At 43.4% G+C, this 18,710-nt stretch overlaps 1 protein-coding gene across 1 annotated transcript in view; it reads left to right on the top strand.

The window, feature by feature from the left end:
- Positions 1–18,710, top strand: part of ADAMTS17 (ADAM metallopeptidase with thrombospondin type 1 motif 17) — a 157,300-nt gene that overhangs the window by 120,053 nt on the left and 18,537 nt on the right. Inside the window, exons 19-22 of the mRNA XM_053955030.1 lie at positions 5–164; positions 2,013–2,148; positions 13,662–13,866; positions 17,922–18,074. Coding sequence (XP_053811005.1) covers positions 5–164; positions 2,013–2,148; positions 13,662–13,866; positions 17,922–18,074 — 654 coding nt within the window. The remainder of the gene's footprint in view (positions 1–4; positions 165–2,012; positions 2,149–13,661; positions 13,867–17,921; positions 18,075–18,710) is intronic.

Genomic DNA, 18,710 nt, shown 5'->3' with positions numbered 1-18,710 from the left:
CCAGGTGCTGTTATTCCACGACCAGAATTATGGAATTCATTATGAATACACCATCCCTGTAAACTATACTGCTGAAAACAGAAGTGAGCCAGAAAAGCAACAGGATTCCTTGTACATCTGGACACACAGCGGATGGGAAGGATGCAGTGTGCAGTGTGGAGGAGGTAGGGACACCAGGAAGCTTGGTGGGAGTCCTTGTGTGGTGTTTGCAGCCTCCAGCCACAGGAGAGGTGGAAATTGGCCATGAAAATGGACTTTGCCGTAATGAAGTCAATGAAAGCTCCTTCTCACCGGCTCTCCCTGCTCTGATCCCCGTCCCCACGGTTAATTTCCAGCCAGCCTTTTGGCAGGGACACTGCTCTGTCACCGCAGGCTGGAGCTGCACCTGGATTCTGTGTGCAGCCCCACGCCTCCAGCCCCCACCACATTCCTGGAGCAGCGTCCCACAGGTGTCCAGGCACGCTCAGGGAAAGGCACTTCCCTCCCCAGGGATGGAGCAGGGCAGTGCTGCTCTGACAGCTCCTGGAGATCTGCATCAGGTGCTCCCATCCAGGGCAAAGCTCCCTTCCCAGAGCACCCCTGGATGTGCCCAGACAGATCCACTGGAGCCCTGGGGGAGTTGATGCTGTGAAACCAGAGACTGCTTTGTCAGACACTGTCCATTGCATTTTCAGTGCTGGAAGAAGTAGGTTGTTCCCTGAGGAAAACAGATCGTTTCCAAGCGTTCTGGGCACTCTGTCTTCACCAGCAGACTCAGTTATTTATGATGTGACATGACAGGAGGAAAGAGCTCATCTTCACATTTGCAGGCTCTCTGCCCTCAGTGCACTGAAATTACTGATTTTTTTTTTTTTTCTGTAAATAGGACTCACTTTGGAATAGACACTTTTACTCTTGCATTAAAATAATAATTTTTAAGCCATTAAACCGTCACATGAGGGAAAAGGAAATTTATTTGTGGCTCTTCTGATTTTTGTTGTAAGCCGGTTACAAATTTGAATCAAATCAGTGTCTTCCAGCACGGCTCCCACCAGTACTAGCTTGATAATTGGTCTTTTATTTTAGTTGTCCAATGCTTTTGCTACTTATCCAAGCTGAGAGGGGCCTTTCTCCTTTCCATACAGATGTTTGCATATTTTTTATTAACAGAGCAGGAGTTATTTTTTATTTTCAGCTGCAGATGGTGAATAAACTCAATCTGACGCAGACTCAGGGTTAGAAAGAGAACCTGAGAAACCAAAATTAGCAGTAAGGCATAGTCACACAGAGCAGGAGTAGCACTTTCCTGGTCACATCTGGTCACTGTCGTGCTCCCTGTGGCACAGCTTTCCTGATGCCACTCAGTGGAAGGCTGAACCCTGAGAGCCACAGTGGATGAAAGAAACTCCTGGTGCACACTTTATGTGAGAAATGCTGACTCCTCCTGAGATGCCTCCTGCCACAAGGATTTTAAAGCAGTATATCTGGAGGAGCAGGAGATGATAAATAATTTCTCTTGGTGGCTTTATTTTCTCTTTGTGAAATATGAACAAGCTCAGTTAATGACTCTTGAACCTCGGTCACTCCTTTTCATCCTGACTTCCTGCCTGGGGAGCAGCAGGAGGCAGCTGTCCTGTCATTATCAGTCACATTATCAGGGGGTGGGAGGTCGTGTGACTTCAGCACATCTGCCCGAGGTGATGACAAGGCACAGCTACCTGTGGAGGAGGAACCAGAAATGAAAACAAATTGTTTTAGAGCTCCTTTCCACGTTAAACACTAGAAGGAGAAAGCCCAACTTGCTGCTCATGTGAAACAGTCAATTGCGTGATTATTGGGGAAAGATTTGTAGCTTTTCTGAAAAAAACAACCCAAAACATGCCAGTACAAAGTTCAGGCAGAGTGGAGAATAAGATTTCTTGCAGAGGTGGTAGAGTACATCTGGTAGAGGGAGCAGGGAGCTCCAAGCTTTTGAGTTTTGGTTGATGAGTGGAGGTGGTTTTGTTCAGAGTTCTTTTTGATTTGGCTTCCAGGTGAGAGGAAAACCATCGTGTCCTGCACTCGGCTCATTAACAAGACCATGACACTGGTGAATGACAGTGACTGCCAGCGAGTGACCCGCCCCGAGCCCCAGGTCAGGAAATGTAACACACACCCCTGCCAGTCACGGTAAGGAGTTAAAAACACTAAAACCAATATCCTTTTCCTTCAGAAACTGCTCCTTTGCAAAGCCTCCATCTGGTGAACACAGTGAAAATGTCTCAAAAGTATTGGGACACATTGTTAGCCACAGTAAGCAGCTGTAATATTCATTTCCTTTAGTTGAGCAGGTCAGATTTTCATTACCTCAGACAAAGACCGTTTAATTTGTGGTCAGTAAGGCCAGATTCTGTGCAGGCTGCCTTCATGCATTATTTGGGGATGGTTTTCTTTTCCCCTTGGTTCCCTCCTGGGAGACAGAACAACTTACAGTGTAAAGTTAGACAAGAGTACAGTGACTGCATATCTAACCTTTTTGTTAATCAGCACAGAATGGGGTCTGATTAACTGTCAAACAGTACTACAAAAACCCTGAAGTCAATAAATTAAATTATGATGAAGCACATTTTAAATGTTTTCCTCAGTAAGGGTGCTTTTCTCTTCACTAGTTATTAGAGATGTCTAAAAATAATAAAAGTATCTTTTTTTTTTAATTTGGCAAGCACTTTTAGCTGCATTAATTTTGATGTGTGTTATATTAAAAAAGACATTTGTGGCCCAAATGACAAGAGACAGGAAGGTAAATTAATTTGTTCCATTTGTATGCTAATGGAAAACTTCACTCTTGTTCTGCAGTGATGTTTAGCATTGTAGAGTAGCGTAGAAACTCCAATTTTAATAGTAGTTTGAATAACACCAGGATCAGGGGTTTGATCCATGTATGGGCCATTCTCTTGAGAGGTGGACTCAATGATCCTTGTGGGTTCCTTCCAACTCAGAATATTCTGTGATAAAATCGATTTCAGATAAAGCTGAACAATACCTAAAGAAGCATCTTCAAACCAACCTGCTGGCTGCTGCATCTTGGATAATCAGACAAGCCAGGGAGATGCACCTACAAAGCTAATCCTGCTGGCAGAAACAGTAGGGGAAACAACAAACAGCACACTTCCTTCTAATTAAACCTGCTCTCTGATTAAAGTGCCCTGGAGCAGGGAAATGCAGTGTCAGGTCATCCATCAATAAGGCTGGTTCAGGTTTCTGTCTGCACTGCCTGTTGTTGTTGCTGGACAATATTGGCTGTACAGCTTGCAGTACTGAAAGGTATAATGAGATATTCTGGTGTAAGGAGAGACAAAATCCCAATGACTTCAAGGAACAACAACTGTTTCCTTGAAGAAGGAAGTCCAGTGAGGCTGGGATTTCTGTCATGTCACTCTTTCAGAAAAAAACAAAAACATCTGCTTGCGTTGCTGCCCTGGCATGAAGTATTTCTCCCAGACCTTTTGGAAAGCTGTGGGGAGTAGACTGGAGTGAGCCCAAGCAGGTATAGGAGGGATTCCAGGTGACAGAGATGAAGAAAAGCAACTTTAAAAGTTCTAGAAGTTGTGGGCAGCTTCTGCCTCTACCAGCTGAGAGCAAGGATGGGAGGTTCTGGCCATGTCACAGCCCTGAGACCCAAAGTGTGTTCTGAGGGATCCCCATGACCCTGAGACCCTGGGGAAGTCTGTTTGGTGCCCTCCCACCATGGCACTGCTGCCTGTCCAGGGCAGTGACAGTGGGTGAGGTTAATCACACAAAACCTCCTGAGAAAGGATTACTCTGCTCCTGTGTCCAGCCTGTGTTCTCTGGGGAATTCGGTCCAGCCCTTAATGTCATTCCAAGGTCTCTCTTGTTCTGTGTGGAGCCAGCAGCAGTTTATGGGCACAGCTTAGCACAGTCCTGCCCAGCTGCAGTGAGCTCTGGCACAGGGACACTCTCGTTGGCCCATTTTTTTCAGAGCAATGACAGCAGACACTGAATGTGCTTAGAACCTGGAAAGGCCACAGAATCCTTGCTGATGATCTGATAGACCACACTCCCTCACTCCCTCTGTGTAGAGTACACTTTCACACTTAACATGCTTTTAACTGGAAACATTTTCAGAAGCACATTCTCTGTGCCTCTGTAGAATTTAAATTTCCACTTGCGTTTGCCCACCCAGACATTAGAAAAGCATGCTTAGCATATTCTCTGACCAAGAACATCTTAAAGAAACCTTTCTCTTTCACCATGTCAATGCTTTTTTTATGAGCCCTGAATTTGTTTTAGGGTTTCAAGTAAAATTATTGTAGCATCTTGTTACAATAAGGTCCTTTCCCATTTCCACTCAGACCTAAGCCCTTCACCTGAGTTCAGAAGAAGGAACAATGCTCTCCTTTCTCTAGTAAACCAGCTCTGTTTTGTGCATTCTGAATTGCATTTGCACTAACACTCAAAATTTAGGAGAATCACCTTTCAGAGTATTTATCTCTAGAGAGGGGTCTTTTGGCCAGCACAGGACTGAGTCAGAGGACACTCAGTCTCTGTTTCACTTTTGGATGGGCTGTGTGACTTTTATTCACTATTCCACACTGTCCCTTTGTTTCCTTTCTCAATCCATGTATAAGCAAGATTGCAAACTCTTTGGGATGGGTGAGATCATATTGTTTAAGTGGAGGAAGAGGCTGTTGCTGTTGAGATTGTAATAAAAATTTAAAAAAAAATAGTTACCCACATTTATAAAGTGATCAGGGGGAAAAAAGGATATGTTATTAATAATAGTGTCTTTCTTCCAGCACAATCCCAAAGTGCTTTGTAAATTATATATCCCTTTGAACTTCATCCACCTCTCAGGAGAGCCAAATAATGTAGGGCAGGGGACAGTACTTTCATGAGGCCAAGGAGAAGATTGGAATTCTCCAAATGCAACCCAGCATCTGAGGAAAACAAAGCAGGATTTAAAACTTGATTGGATACACTGACATGTTTTAAAATTAAACGTCAGAGAAGAGAATTTTCTTAAGGGTTTTGTTGAAACTGGCAAAAATAAAAGAATCTTTCATTCTTTATTATTGTTACTCTTTCACCTTTTAAAAAAATGCCTCTTTTTCTTCCTATTTTATTTTTTATGTTCCTTGACCCTCTTTTTCCATTAAATTCTTTACAGCTTCCTTTCCTGTCCCAACTGCACCCTATTAGCACCTCTTTATTCTAATCCTTTGCCTAGCTCTTTAGATATTTTTTACAAAACCCTGCTGTAACCAGATGGAATCTGGATTCCTGCATGCGGCGCGTATGGGTCGCTTCCAGCACGCCCAGCACCAACCCAAATACAGCGGCAGGGCCAGCCCCGGGGCTGGCACCAGACTCACAAATCACAGATCCCATCAGCTGTTTTCACTGAAAACACAGCTCTGCCAGTGGCCACACACTTCTACATGCAAGGCTGGGGCTGTGGCTATGAAACTGCACCCCTCCAACGCAGGAAAAGCACCAAAACCACATGAAATTCCCCAACTGTTGGACTTGTAATGGACTGTGTGCAAACACTGGTAATTTTTCTCCTCTTTGCTGTAAGAGATTTTAGGAGAGGTTAAGTCCTTTCAGGGGCCTGCTGAATATTTGGTGTTCTTACATGGATGCTGAACAGCAGCATAAATGCCAGAAATCCCTGGCTGCATCTACAGAAAACCACAGGAGACCCTGAGCACTTATTTTCACTGTTTAGGACTTGAAAATATCTCCTGAGCCCAAGGGTTAGGTTTCTGCTACTACCAGCAGCATATCTTAGACTGCTTTCTATAAGCTGAGCTTTTTCCACAGGCTCCTTCCCTCACTGGAAGGCTCTCCTTTGACCTTGCTGTTCATGTGGGTCAGAACCTTTTATTTCCAGCCTAAGTCACTCACTGTCATTTTTCAGTCTTTTTTTTTTTTATTTTTTATTTTTTTTTTGTGCATCAGCTCTGTTCCTTTTCTTACAGAATATTTTCCCTCCCTTCCTTTCAGCCTTGGGCTATTTGCCACAGGACACAACAAACCATTGTATCTCCTCCTTCAATCATTTTTCTGGGCTAAATCCATTACTTTAACTTCTTATTGCTTTTTTCATGGCTGCATCATATTTGTGGCTTACAGTCATTCAAGATGTCTTCCTCCTCATTTATTTCATTGTATGAACCCTACTTTAACACAGAAATGCTTGTTATTGGTCCCTGAGCACTCAGCCTTGCACTGTGTGCTGTTTATTTCCATCCTAGTTTTGTTATTGCAGTACTGAAGGTTATTCAGTTTTTCCTGTATGACATCCTAATCCTCTGAGGCATTGACACTGCTTCTAGGCTTTGTGTGTCAGCATTTTCTTCAATTTTCCAGCAGTTTTCTTCTTTTTTTGTGCCAAGGTCATTAATGAGCATACTAAATTAGATCAAATGCAAGACAGACCTTTCAGGAAGCCCACTAGTAACTGATCTAAATTCTTTTCATACCTGATACTCCTTTGCAGCACTAAAGGTAGATGGGAGGCCAGCTCTCACCTCTCTATGAATTGCACAATTATATCTATGTTTCCCAGAATGTCACCAGTAAGCATTTCTCATGCAGCAAAAGGAGCTCTTCACCAAACAGATGAAATCTACCACATTTCCTTTGTCTAGAAAACCAGTTATTTTAGTCAGAGAAATGCAGCCAATGAGTTTTGCCTGGAGGAAGCCTATCTTGCATCCTTTTACCACTGTGTCCTTGATTATTGTTGCCCTCCAAATCTAAAAGCTGGCATGCTGCTGAGGTCAGCTTTGTGGTCACATGGATCATTTCCTTCTTTCTTTCTTCTCTTCCCCTTCATTTTTCCATCCATGGGCTGGAATCCAGCACCAGGCTCCCCAAGGGTTCACACCCCACAATAGTGCCCACTGGGGGAAAATGAAGCCAGTTCTAAGAATCAGTCAAGGCACCAGTTGGCTCAGCACCTCAAAAATATCTCCAAAGGCTGGGGAGTGCCAAAATAATGATGCCTCGGTGTATGGTGGTTGACAGTGCCCATTGCTTTGATTCCTGGTCTGATTTAGGCTCAGGGTGTGTGCCCATGTGCTGACTAAGAATCCACCCTGCCCTCTAGACTCCACCATATCCCTGTGACAGTGCTCTGTTTAACAGCCCAGGAATACAGAAGTCAGAATAATACAGAAATCAGCCTGTCTCCCTGATTCTGGGCTGTTTGCACCCCATTTCTGTGTGTTCTCATCACAGGCAGATGAGGAGCAAAGCATTTTCAGATTTATTTTGTGAGGTGGTTGTGTTGCAAATACTAGAATTTGGGGGGAACAGTATGATGGAAAACTCTTTGAGAACTCACAGGGCTGTATAGAAATTGCACTAAACTGGAGGGATGTGGGTGTTTGTTAACTGAAGGGGCTGAGCTGGACATTTAATGGCTCCAGATGGGTCAGTCCTTTCATTAATGCAGTTTATCATCCATAAAGTTCAGTGCCAACAGGTTCAAACCCTTGTCTGTGCCTTGTGCTGAGAAACATCTTTGATGTGCATTGGATTTGGTTACATGAAAAAAAAAAAAAAGAAGAAGGAACAGCCGTGGGGAGGGTTTCATTTTTGCCTGGAAATCTGGCATCAATAGTAATGTTAGCACCCTCTGATCCAAGGAGGCACCACGTAAGAGCTCATTTTGAAGTACTTCCCAAAGCTGGAGTTGGGATCTCCAGAATCAGCTTGAGCTTAATGAATTTGCCAGGACTGTGCTGGAGGGGCTGGAGCAGGGAATGCTGCGCTCTGGTGGCAGCTCCTCGGGGCACTGCCTGCAGCAGGGCTCCCGCGGGCCTTGTAGCGGCAAAAGCCAAAATTCTGCAGACCAGAAAACCTGAGACGCTCCCGGGTACCTTTGGAGGGGGGGCTGATGTCCTGCTGTGGGCACATCTGGGGCCCAGGTCAGTTGAAGGTGATCCCCATCCACCAAAAGGAGACAAAAACTCCTGTGCTCCAGGTTGTAGGCAGGTCATCAAGTACCAATCAGTGGCTGATTAGCCCCTGAAAAACAATTTGCTTGTATCTTCCAGTAAATCCAGCAACTAAACTCAGTGGAGCAATTCTGGTAGAGAAGGGTGGGGAGCACACAGTGTAGAATGAAAAGTGCTTATTGGCTGCTGCTAAATGCATTTACATCAAACAATCCAAGATGATTTGCTAGAGCAGGAGTTAATTTGGCATTATTTTCCACATGGAGTCATGAGACAGGTCCCTTAGCTTTGGTGTAAACACCCAGTCTGGCTTCCATCACTTCCTTCCCGGTGCAGTGTTTGACTCACCAACCTTGTGGTTGACCATTGCCTTGTTGTAAAAGGTTACATGATCTGTGCTGCTTTGTTTTGAAGCTCTTCAGGCCAAGTGCAGTTCTAACCCACAGAAAAGGATTAGCAGGATAATCTAGCAAAATATTTAATTGTGAAATCCACTCCTCCTGCTGCCTGCTGTAATGATCTTCACATTGTGTGGTGAGAGCTGAGAAGGAGGCACTGCCTTCCTGGAAAGGCAGGGAATGGAGCTGGAAACCAGGTGCCTCATTAAAGCTACACGTACCATGGAAGTGGGTAGGGAAAACTCACTGCAGAGGAGCTCTGAGAGTGGTGAAATTCTGTCCCTTGGTGCCAGCCAGGAGGACACCTCCTCACCGAGTCCCCACACTGAGTCCTCCAAAGCTGAGAGATCTGCTCATCTGGGGGAGGAGGAGAGGGAATACAATGACTTCCATCAAAAAAAAGAACTTCCCAAGGTGTATGTAAATTATAAAACATTGTTCCATGGCTGATCTTATTGGTGGGGAAAAAAAAAACACGCTGTCAAAATGATAACCACTAAAGAAAAAAAGAAACCTGTGTGAGTGAAAGTTGGCAAGTCTGTTAGCAGAATGACTACTGTACTGGAAAATTACTGAGCACTGTTTATAAAGGCAATCAGACAGGAATGTTAGTCTTGGAGTCCTACTTTCAACATCAGCAGCTGTATTATTCTACTAGATTCCTTGTACTTTTCTCAAAAAAAAAAAAAAATGCTTTTAGTGACTGGGTGTGGCACAACCTGTTCCCAAAATAAAAGATTCACCTGATTGTTTTGAGCCCAGTGCAGCAGAGAGGTGGTGGAGAGCTTCAGGAGTGTGTGTGTGTGTTTCATGGAAAACACAATTCCATTTGTAAAGAGACTTTTCTTCTACACAGTCGAGCATGAGCTTGGTTTGACAGCTGTAAGCAAAGTATATCTGTCAGTTCCACATGACTGATTCTCAGAAATCTTTTCCAATTTTTCTTGCTAAAATTATCCAATGTAAAATCCTGGCCCTGCTGGAAGTTGGGCTGACTTTTGCCTAAATCAGTAGAGTCACAGTTTACTCCAGGTGCCTCAGAAAACTGAGAGTGACTTGAATGTGATTTTGCATCACAAACTGGTGCTAAAGACAACCAGTGCTAACTGGGCATGGACTTATCCTCACCTGTGCATTCAACCAAAAGGTTTTCAATAAAATCTACTAGAAATAGAGCCCTCACATTACAGGGGTTTAGATATGTTTCTGTCACATGGCTTTTTCAGACATATTTTGTAGGAAGTTTCCTCTGATGCTTTACTCAGCAGTAGCACAGGCTCTAAACTAGATGTAGGTAAGAGCCAGCTCTAAAAAACCAGGTTTAATAACAAAAAAATGTGTTATTGCAAACATGTCTTTGGTCATATCTGAAATATTACTGTGAAATCAGGGAAATAAATGTCATTGTAGCATTGGGAAGGCAACAGAAGTACCCTGTAGGTAGTGAGGGGATGTGTGAACATGGCATGGACGTGTAGTTAGTGGAAGAGAACACACTGTTCTTCTGCAGGGTTCAGGGCAGAAACAACCAGGGGAAATTTTATGGGTTGCAATACTTACCCTAGAAGATGTAATGGCTTTATGTTGTAAGAGGCTGCAAATCTCTGAAAAGTGACCTCATGTCTTTTGATTGCACTCCCTCACCCCCATCCTTCAGCCTTGATACATTTTATCTTCCTAACTTTTTTTTTTCCCCAAATCTTTAGCTACAAACCCTCATTTGCAGACATTCATCTCCCCTGGGTTTTTGTACATTGTGCTGCAGGCAGTTTTTTTCCTAGAAAATGTGGGAGTCTTAGGCAAGCAGGTAGAGTAGATAATTCAAGGTTAAAAACTAATCCAGACCATAAAAAGATGAAATGATGAACTGAATCTCCAAAAGATATTTCAAGTTTGCTCTAGGGGCCTGCCAGATGAGTGTTGCCAAAGCAGATTAGAAGTCCCAATTCCTCAGAAGAGATACTGAGAGGTCAGAGGTTGAGGAAGACTCAGGAGACAAAGATTTAGAGCAACCCTCTCAGATTGCATGTCCTGCCCATCCCAGCTTTTTGAAGCTTTTGAAAATCACACCCTTCTGGGCATATTTTAGCTGGATAGACAGCCACTGACTGGGGTAAAATCTCTGCTTAAAAGCTCATCACTTTCTTCCTGACTCTAACCACCAGAAGGGATCACTTAGCTCTTGAATCTTCTGTAGAGGTAAGATTACAAAAAATAATAATACCAGGGATGAAGGCATCCCTGTGGTTGTGAGAAAGATGAGTGTGTTTGTCACGTAAATCCGTGTTTGTTGGCAAAGGGAGAGAGGCTCTCCTGGGACCCCAGCTGGAGCACTCCCATGGTCCCACAGAAGACTGGTTATAACCTGGGAGGGAAAGACCAAGCTGAAAAGAACTCTGGTGTCAAGCAATCCCTGAGATCAGTTTACAGTTTCAAGTGGAACTGGAAGCCAAATGCTTTATATGATATACACAGGGCTTAGTGTACAGCAGTTAATTGACTTAGTTAATAATACAGAGCCAGCCTGGGGTTTGGAGTTAGAACACTGGAGTTATTTTTTTACATTGTCATAAGAAAAATACCTACCCTTTTTTAAAGAAAATCACCCTCTAAGTAGGTCTTGTTGTTAAACAAACTCAGGTGTGTTCAGAAGGTGTAATGACAGTGTAGAGACAAAAATCTACCTGCGCTGCAATTTAATAGTTACCAAATTGTGATATTATTTGCACATCACATTTTTCTCTCCTGTGTATATATTACTTGCAGATAGTCATTCTGCTAATATCTTGCTGCAAATTCCTTCCAAAAATTTGAAACTGGCAGGAATTTTCATCTTTAATCACCTTATTCCATAAATCCTTTGTCTTTCCACATTGGTTGTGAACATTATTGAAATATAGTTGCAGTCTTCCTGTGTGTTACAGGCACTAAACCAGTATTTTCAGCTGTTTGTGAAGGAGAATTTGGGGGAACTGTGGAGGTTCAGGGCACTGCCAGGACTGTATGTAGGACTCACCTTTACTTACTTGCCAGATTATTTTTACAAGCCATTGATTCAAGCATAGATTTCACTGAGAGGAAGAAGTTTAGTGGTCAAAGTGATCATCCCCTTGGGGCTTTCGAAAATAACCTGCTTTACATATTGGTATTATTCAGACATTTAATATCACTTGTCTCCTGGGTGTGAAAGTAAAACCACCACTTTAAAATATCCTTTAATTTCTAAGTGTTTTGACTGTCACAGGCAGGGCAAAGTGGGGTTTCAGAGATCCCTTACAGCATTGCCCCACCTGATTTGTAGCCGCAGGCTTGGAATCAGGAGTGGATGTAGTGGATGGTGGCTGAAGGTGACCTCTCCAAGGGAAAAGCTGGAGATTGTTTTCACCACAGACACAACTTTGTATTGGTACCCTGGGTTTCAGGTCGTTCCCTATGCAATCATTCTTCTCATGATGATGTTAATACTTGTTTTTTCTAGTTTCACTTTGTCACGTCTGTGCTGGTACTGATTAGAGACCAGCAAACGGGTGGAAACCAGGTGATTTCTCCCCTGCACAAGAGCAACAAACAAAAAATTAGAAAGGAATATTCCTTCCTAAAAGGAAAGCCATAACCTTTCTTCTTAAGGCATCTTGGAACTAGTTGGCATGCTGTGTGCTGCCCATCCTAAGGGCAAGCTCACAGCCAGCCTCTGCCAAGAATGTATTTTTATCTTTCTCCTTTGCTTTCAGCCCCTTTCCCTTTTTCTTCTGCCAGTAGCTGTAGATCACAGTGAGAGCACAGTGCTGAAGTGAATATTAGCTGAGTGGAGCCTGGGCAGAGCCCTTTCCCAGCCTTGTGACTCACACTCAGCTCATAAAGCACAGTCATTTCTGCCCCTCCAGGCCTTTGTCAGGAGGTTCCTTCCCCCAGGTGGAGAATTCCCTCACGTTTGCTCCAACAGGGCAGAGCCCAGCTGATACCAAGGAGGCCTGGCTATTAATTTTCATGAACACTGATTTCTGCACTTCAGGGCTATTTTTGTCAGTCTTTCAGCCCTAGTATTCAATTTCCCAGCTGACATTTTCCCATTCCATAAGAGAAATACCAAGCCCTGGGCTGCGGAGATGCACCAAAAGCTGCAGTCTGAAGAAACAGGTTTGCTGTCTTGCCAGCTGTTTTAGCCAAGAGAAATTCACAGATGTGTCAGTCAACTGCTTTAATGCACAGGAACATTTGGGCAGGGCCCTGTTCCACAAAAGACAGGTGGCCAGTCTGCCCAGTCCTGCTCAAACCAAATGGCTTCTGCCTGCACTGTCAGCACAGTCATCAGTGCTGTCATGGCATTCACAGATTAATTCATGACAATTGCAGCAGGTGAAGATGTTTCTACAAATGGTGCTGAACTGATTTCCCCCCCTTCATGAATAGGAAGATGGAAAACAGTTTTTTAATTCATTTCAGAGAAGTAACACACAGCAACTTCAAAAGAGATATAGTAAATAAGTTGCTCTACCTGGATTACAGGAGCCTCCAGCAGCATGAAATAGTATTTCTCAGCAGGTCTGTTTTTGAGAAGTCTTGTTTGGGCCACTTACCATAATGGACAGCCCAGGATTGGGTGACAAGTGAAAGATTCATGGTGTAAGGATACAAATCTGGATGACAGTCCTGAATAACAGGCTAGAAGGTCAATTGCCTGGTGAGAAAGGCATGAGAGCTTTCTGGTGCTCAGTGGCTGCACAGTTATTGCTCCAGTCCCTCACTCCATCCAGGAATGCCTGTAATTACAGAGAACATGCTCTCACTGACAGATTGCAGGAAGCTGAAGATCGATGCTGCTTTTCTTTTAGAGAAAATTGTTCTTCCCTCCATCCCTCCTCCTTTAGATCCTTCTTAGACACTTTATTCACTGCCTTGTAGCCCCACTGTCGTGCTTCCAGGACTTGCTGGAGGCAGTGGAGCTGGAAGACAGAGCAGGGAGGATTCCTCCTTTCCCTTGCAAGGAACGGTCTTGCAGGACGGTCTGCAGACAAGTCTGTCTTTATATGAGAGAAAAAACCAGTCCCACTACAGAGAGTGGGTTAAAGGGAGTGGTGCAGAGTTTGGGGTGTTGCCTGGTGTGGGGTCAGGAGGCAATATTCCCTTGCATACTGACACTGCTGCTTTACACACTTCAGCTCCCAGAGGGGATCAGTGAGCTCAGGGTGACGACAGCACAGCACCATCAAAGCACCCACAAACCCAGGAAGAGCTGCCCATTTCTCACTGGCTTTAAGTGAAGCGTAATGTTTTATTCCAACAGTTTGCTAACATTTATCCTCTGGCTCCTTCCCAGGTGGGTGACTGGCCACTGGAGTCCCTGCTCTGCCACTTGTGAGAAGGGTGTGCAGCACCGGGAGGTCACTTGTGTTTATCAGCTGCAGAACGGCACCTACGTCAACACCAGGGACCTCTACTGCCTGGGCAGCAAACCAGCCACGGTGCAGAGCTGTGAGGGACGGGACTGCCTGTCCATCTGGGAAGCATCAGAGTGGTCAAAGGTAGGAAGCTCACTCCAGAAAGGAGCCACACTGCTCAGAGCTTGCATTACACTGGCCTTAATCCATGGTTCTCATGGTCAGCATCCTCACAGCACTGGAGTGCTGGGCAGGACTCTCATCTGTTGAGGTGAGCAGTGAGGAGCTGAGGTTTGGTTTCCAGACCAGATGAATTAGTAAGGCAGGGTTTAGATATGCTCTAGTGACTGCATCTTTCCATCTGAAAACTCTGACCAAGAAGGAAAAATGTTTCACTGACCTGAGGCCAGGAGTGCAGTAACCCGGGGCTTCTGGCTCCATTTAAATGTGCTGTGAAGAAATACCAGGCTTATCAGGCATCTGCATGTTACAGAGAATGTGCAGGCTTTGGGCCCTATCCAGCCTTCTTTCGTGTAATTCCAGGAACAAGAAAAAGCTGGTTATATTTTGTATAAAAGGTGCATCTCAGAGTAGTTGCAGAGTTAAGAAATTTTTCCGAAGTGTTATGAATGCATTTCTGATGTAAATAATGGGAGATCTAGACAGTTGTCCTGTGTTTTGTTTAGCAGCAGAGTGATCTGGGAGTGTGCCTGCAGTTCATGAGCAGGACTCAGCTAGTACAGGGCAACTTTGTACCCTATGAGTAATAGACCTTACAGGATGCCCATGTTCACTTTGATACTGTGTTTGCTGGGCTCACCTGAGTGATGAGCTCCTTTCACTCTGGGAGCAAGTTTGAAGCTCTACCAGCCTCATTCCAGGCTGCCTGTCCAGCAACAGCCCTTCCAGTGAGAAAGATTCCTCATTATTCACCTCTATTTGGAACAGGGAGCTCCTGTTTAAAACATTGTCAAAGAGCTTTTGCTAGATATTATTGTTAGAAATGTGCTTTTTCTAACAATAATAGAAAAAGCACAAATCTCGGGACAGAAAGGATCCTGAGGAACAGTGTCTCCTCACAAACACAATGGGATTTCATTGTGCACCTCCTGGACAGGAAATCTTAGTTTGGCAAGAGAGGTGATGGTTAAGTGAGAGCAGTGTTCTCTTTCAGTGGGTGCTGGATCCTTCACTGGTGCATGAGATTTGTGTTCTTTCTGAGTTCTTTTGTTACAAAAGATGCACACAAACACACCAAGATTTTAGTAAGTTGTCTGATAGGTCTTTTGTGTGTCATAGACATTCCCCTTTCAGATGATGCCCTCTGTATTTCTTATAGCTAAACCAGCTGAACTGTTTATAGCTGAGATTAGGGTGCAGTTCCTACCTGGTTTACATGTGGATTTTTTCCTTGACTCTTTTGTTAACAATCCCAGGTACTTCTGTCTCCCTTTTATGGAATAGAGTAAGTCAAGTTACAGATCAGTGGAAAACTTCCATATACATGATCGTGTAACTTGTTTGCAAATGCACAGCATTTTTAGATAATTTTTTCAGTTGCTGGATTACTTTTCCTTTGATACATTTATTTACTTTTGTTGGGTCTGTAACTGTGCTCTTGTGATTTTAAATTTGTTATTCTGGCCCATTTCTGTTGATATGAAGCTCAGTTGACTCCAGGACACATTTGATGCTCTGCCAGTGTGAACTCTTCTCACACCTAGAACTTTCTTCAGTGGTAATCACTTCATTCCTTAGTATTTGAGTCTGATGTTGAGGAGTAAATATCACTGTAGTTGTATCATTTTATAAATCTATTTTCTGATCTATTTTTTTTAAACTTCTTTCTCATACAACACAGTTGACTGCACTGATGTCTGGTCCCTGGTCAAAAATGTGTGTTTTCACAGCAAATTCCAATGCAATCTTCATTGCGGAAAAAATTAGGTTCCCCTTGTATTGCCAAACACTTGAGATTGTTTTGGACAAAGTACTGCTCAACCCATTTTTAATGATAAAAATAGAGACTGTCAGGAGAAGGTGAATGTTTCTACTGTTAGAGAAATAGAGTGGAAAAAAATATGGATTTCCTTCAGATAAAGGAGTTGTGTCTTAACTGCAAAGTTGTGTTGCTCCTTTGCAAAGCCTCATGGGATCTGACAAAGTAATTTGTTAATAAAATAAGACTTAATGATCTCGAGTAGACACGCAGAAACTGTGTCTATTAATTTGTGGACTCTCTGTAAAATCTATGTATTAAGAAATTCTTCATGAAAACAGATGACTTGAGGAAAGGAAAAAACCTCTTAAAGAGGGTGATTTATATGTGACCACCAAAGATCTTTTGGAAACCTTCTTGCTCATGCTGTTTTGTCTAGGAAAGTATATGCAGTATTAATCTGTGAATGACTTAAAAGCTGTGGGAAGAACAAACAGTTGGTGTTTTTCCCAGACTTGCTTGTAAAACCCACCTAGAGATTTCTCCTACTGTGAAAAATACTCCCACTTCAGCTTGATTTACTTCAAGTAAATTGGACCGTTCCAAAGATTTTTATATATTGAGCTTTGTAGTTTGAGATGAACGAGTGCAACCCTGAGGAGTCCACCCTGGGGCCTGAGGAAAATGATACATAATTTGGGAAAGTCTACCCAACTTGGGGCAAATTCATGGCTTTAAGGTACCATTTAGGGAGCTCCAGCCTGAGATCTCTGGCAAGCCTTGTGCTTTGAGCAGTCCAGCAAAGCATTTTGTGGAATTCTGCAAAGCTGGGAAGAATTCACCCCCCTGTCTTAGCAGAACTATAGATTGTGCTCCTTACAAAGATGTTACATCCGTAAGGGGTCACGCCGTGAGCAGCACACAGTAAATTAAGTGGAAGGTTTCCCAGATTTTCAAGAAGTCACTTTGTAGTGCTGTGAAGTATTTAAAGGCATGTCTGTTTGCTTGCCAGCTCATGAATGCTTGTCATTCATGTCCTTAACAAGGCCAGCAGGTCAGAACTGCCTGGATTGTGTTTTTAAGACAGTTAGACAGGCGTGCTGAGATTTGTCCATGTGATGTAATTTATATCAAGCTGACGCTTGTTTCCAGCATAGACCCCCTGGATGGAGAAGCTTCTTGGAACACGTTCAAAAGACCTCACAGAATATCTCATATCTGCACTATTTATTCAGTGTCAAATCAAATGTCTTTTCCCTGTTGGCCCCCCAAAGGGGAGAACTTGACATGCCAGAGGAGGTTAGTTTTTATCTCAGCTGGTACATAGATCATTTCTCCACCCACCTGTCCCCAGTGGCTCTGCAAGACAATTTCTCACTCTTAACCACTGCAGTGGCATGAGAATGAGGAGCAGGCAGACTGGCTGTGCTCAGGGGTGGTGACAAGGACTCAGGTGGCTGTGACAGCAGGTGCTCTGTTACCAAACTGGTTATTGAAAGCAGAAATTTGGGTTCAGTTAGTGCCAATGTCCTTTTCCCACATCATACAGCCAAAAAAAATCAAGACAAATTCTTCATTAAACAAGAATTTCCAACCACTGGCAAAGATAACAAGTGAGTGACCAGAAATTCCTTCTCTTTTGAAGCTAATTCCTTAGAGCCCAGGCACAAAAAAATTGAGGATAGTTTTTGCTCACTCAGTAAATGTTAGAGTTTTTCAGAATTAAGATAGTGATGGCAAATCAAAATGTGAATGTGATGTGTGTGTTTCACATGAGAAGGTGTGAGAGTTGTGCTTTGCCGTGATATGCACAAACTGTACTACAGAAACATGTTTATAACAGTGGTCTCATGCTGCTGTGATTTAAAATTGCATTTAACACCACCATTTATCATGGGATACATCAAGGGATGTGGCAGCTCTGTGTAGTGAATCTCAGTGTGTCCTCCATTATGAACGAGAAGCTCTTCAGCACAGAATTTAGTGGCACCAATTCCAGCAAAAAGCCAGCTGACATTTTTCAAAGGAGGTTGATTTTCAGAATTGCCATTTTTCATAAGTAAAATATTTCACAAGCAGTCATCATGCTTTTCAAATTACTCATGTATGAGTGGCTTAGATTATTGTAATAAAACCTTATGGATTATCATTTTCCTCAGTGTTCATAACCCCAGCTTTTCCTCTGAGCTCTGTTACCAACATAAAAGCCATCATTTCAAAGCACCATGTAACAAAAAACCAAACCCCTGGTTTTTTGCAGTGCTCAGCAGACTGTGGCAGGGGAATTCAGAAAAGAACAGTGACGTGCACAAACTCTCAAGGGAAATGTGATGCAGCCACCAGGCCGAGAGACGAGGAGGAGTGCGAGGATCACACAGGCTGCTACGAGTGGAAAACGGGAGACTGGTCCAAGGTAACAGCAAACACCTCGTGGTGTTTAAATATTTATTACAGATTTAAATATTTATTACAGATTTAACTGGTTTTCAGGTTAGTCTGGGATCTACACACTTTGTCCAGTCCTAGACTCATTCCAACCACCTGAAATGAAAGAAAGGCTTGAGTTTAAAGGCAAAGCCAAAACCATCAGTCCCTTCCTCAGGGCTGGAGCTTACCTTCACTTAGGCCTGTCTGAACTTTGTTTCTCCAGTGACGTCAGTGGAATTAATTCCTGAATGCAGTGGATTAAAGCAGAGCAGAGTCTGCTCTGTATTTGCATTCTGATCTTAAAGTAATATGAGGTTTTGCTTGGGAAGGAGGCCTGGCAGTGTAAGAAACTCAACCCTTGCCAGTGTTGTTCAGAAAGCATCCTTTACATTACTTGTTTGCATAAAGGACTAACATTTCCCAGCAATATTATATTCCAGTTTGGTTTTATCTTATCTTTCTAACTGTGCTGTTCTTTAAACAGAAAATCTACTTTCTGTTCTGGAATGTACGGCATGTGCAGAAACCACTGGGATACAGTAGTTGCACTTTGCTTTCCAAAATCCCAAACTCCAGCAAGCAAAATCCAGTGAAGCAGAGGCCCAGGATGGGCAAATTGGCT

Source organism: Vidua chalybeata, chromosome 13 (genome assembly GCF_026979565.1).
Source record: "Vidua chalybeata isolate OUT-0048 chromosome 13, bVidCha1 merged haplotype, whole genome shotgun sequence".
Taxonomy (NCBI): Eukaryota; Metazoa; Chordata; class Aves; order Passeriformes; family Viduidae; genus Vidua; species Vidua chalybeata.
Note: the sequence above shows the minus strand (reverse complement) of the source record. Positions and strands in the feature narration are given on the sequence as shown.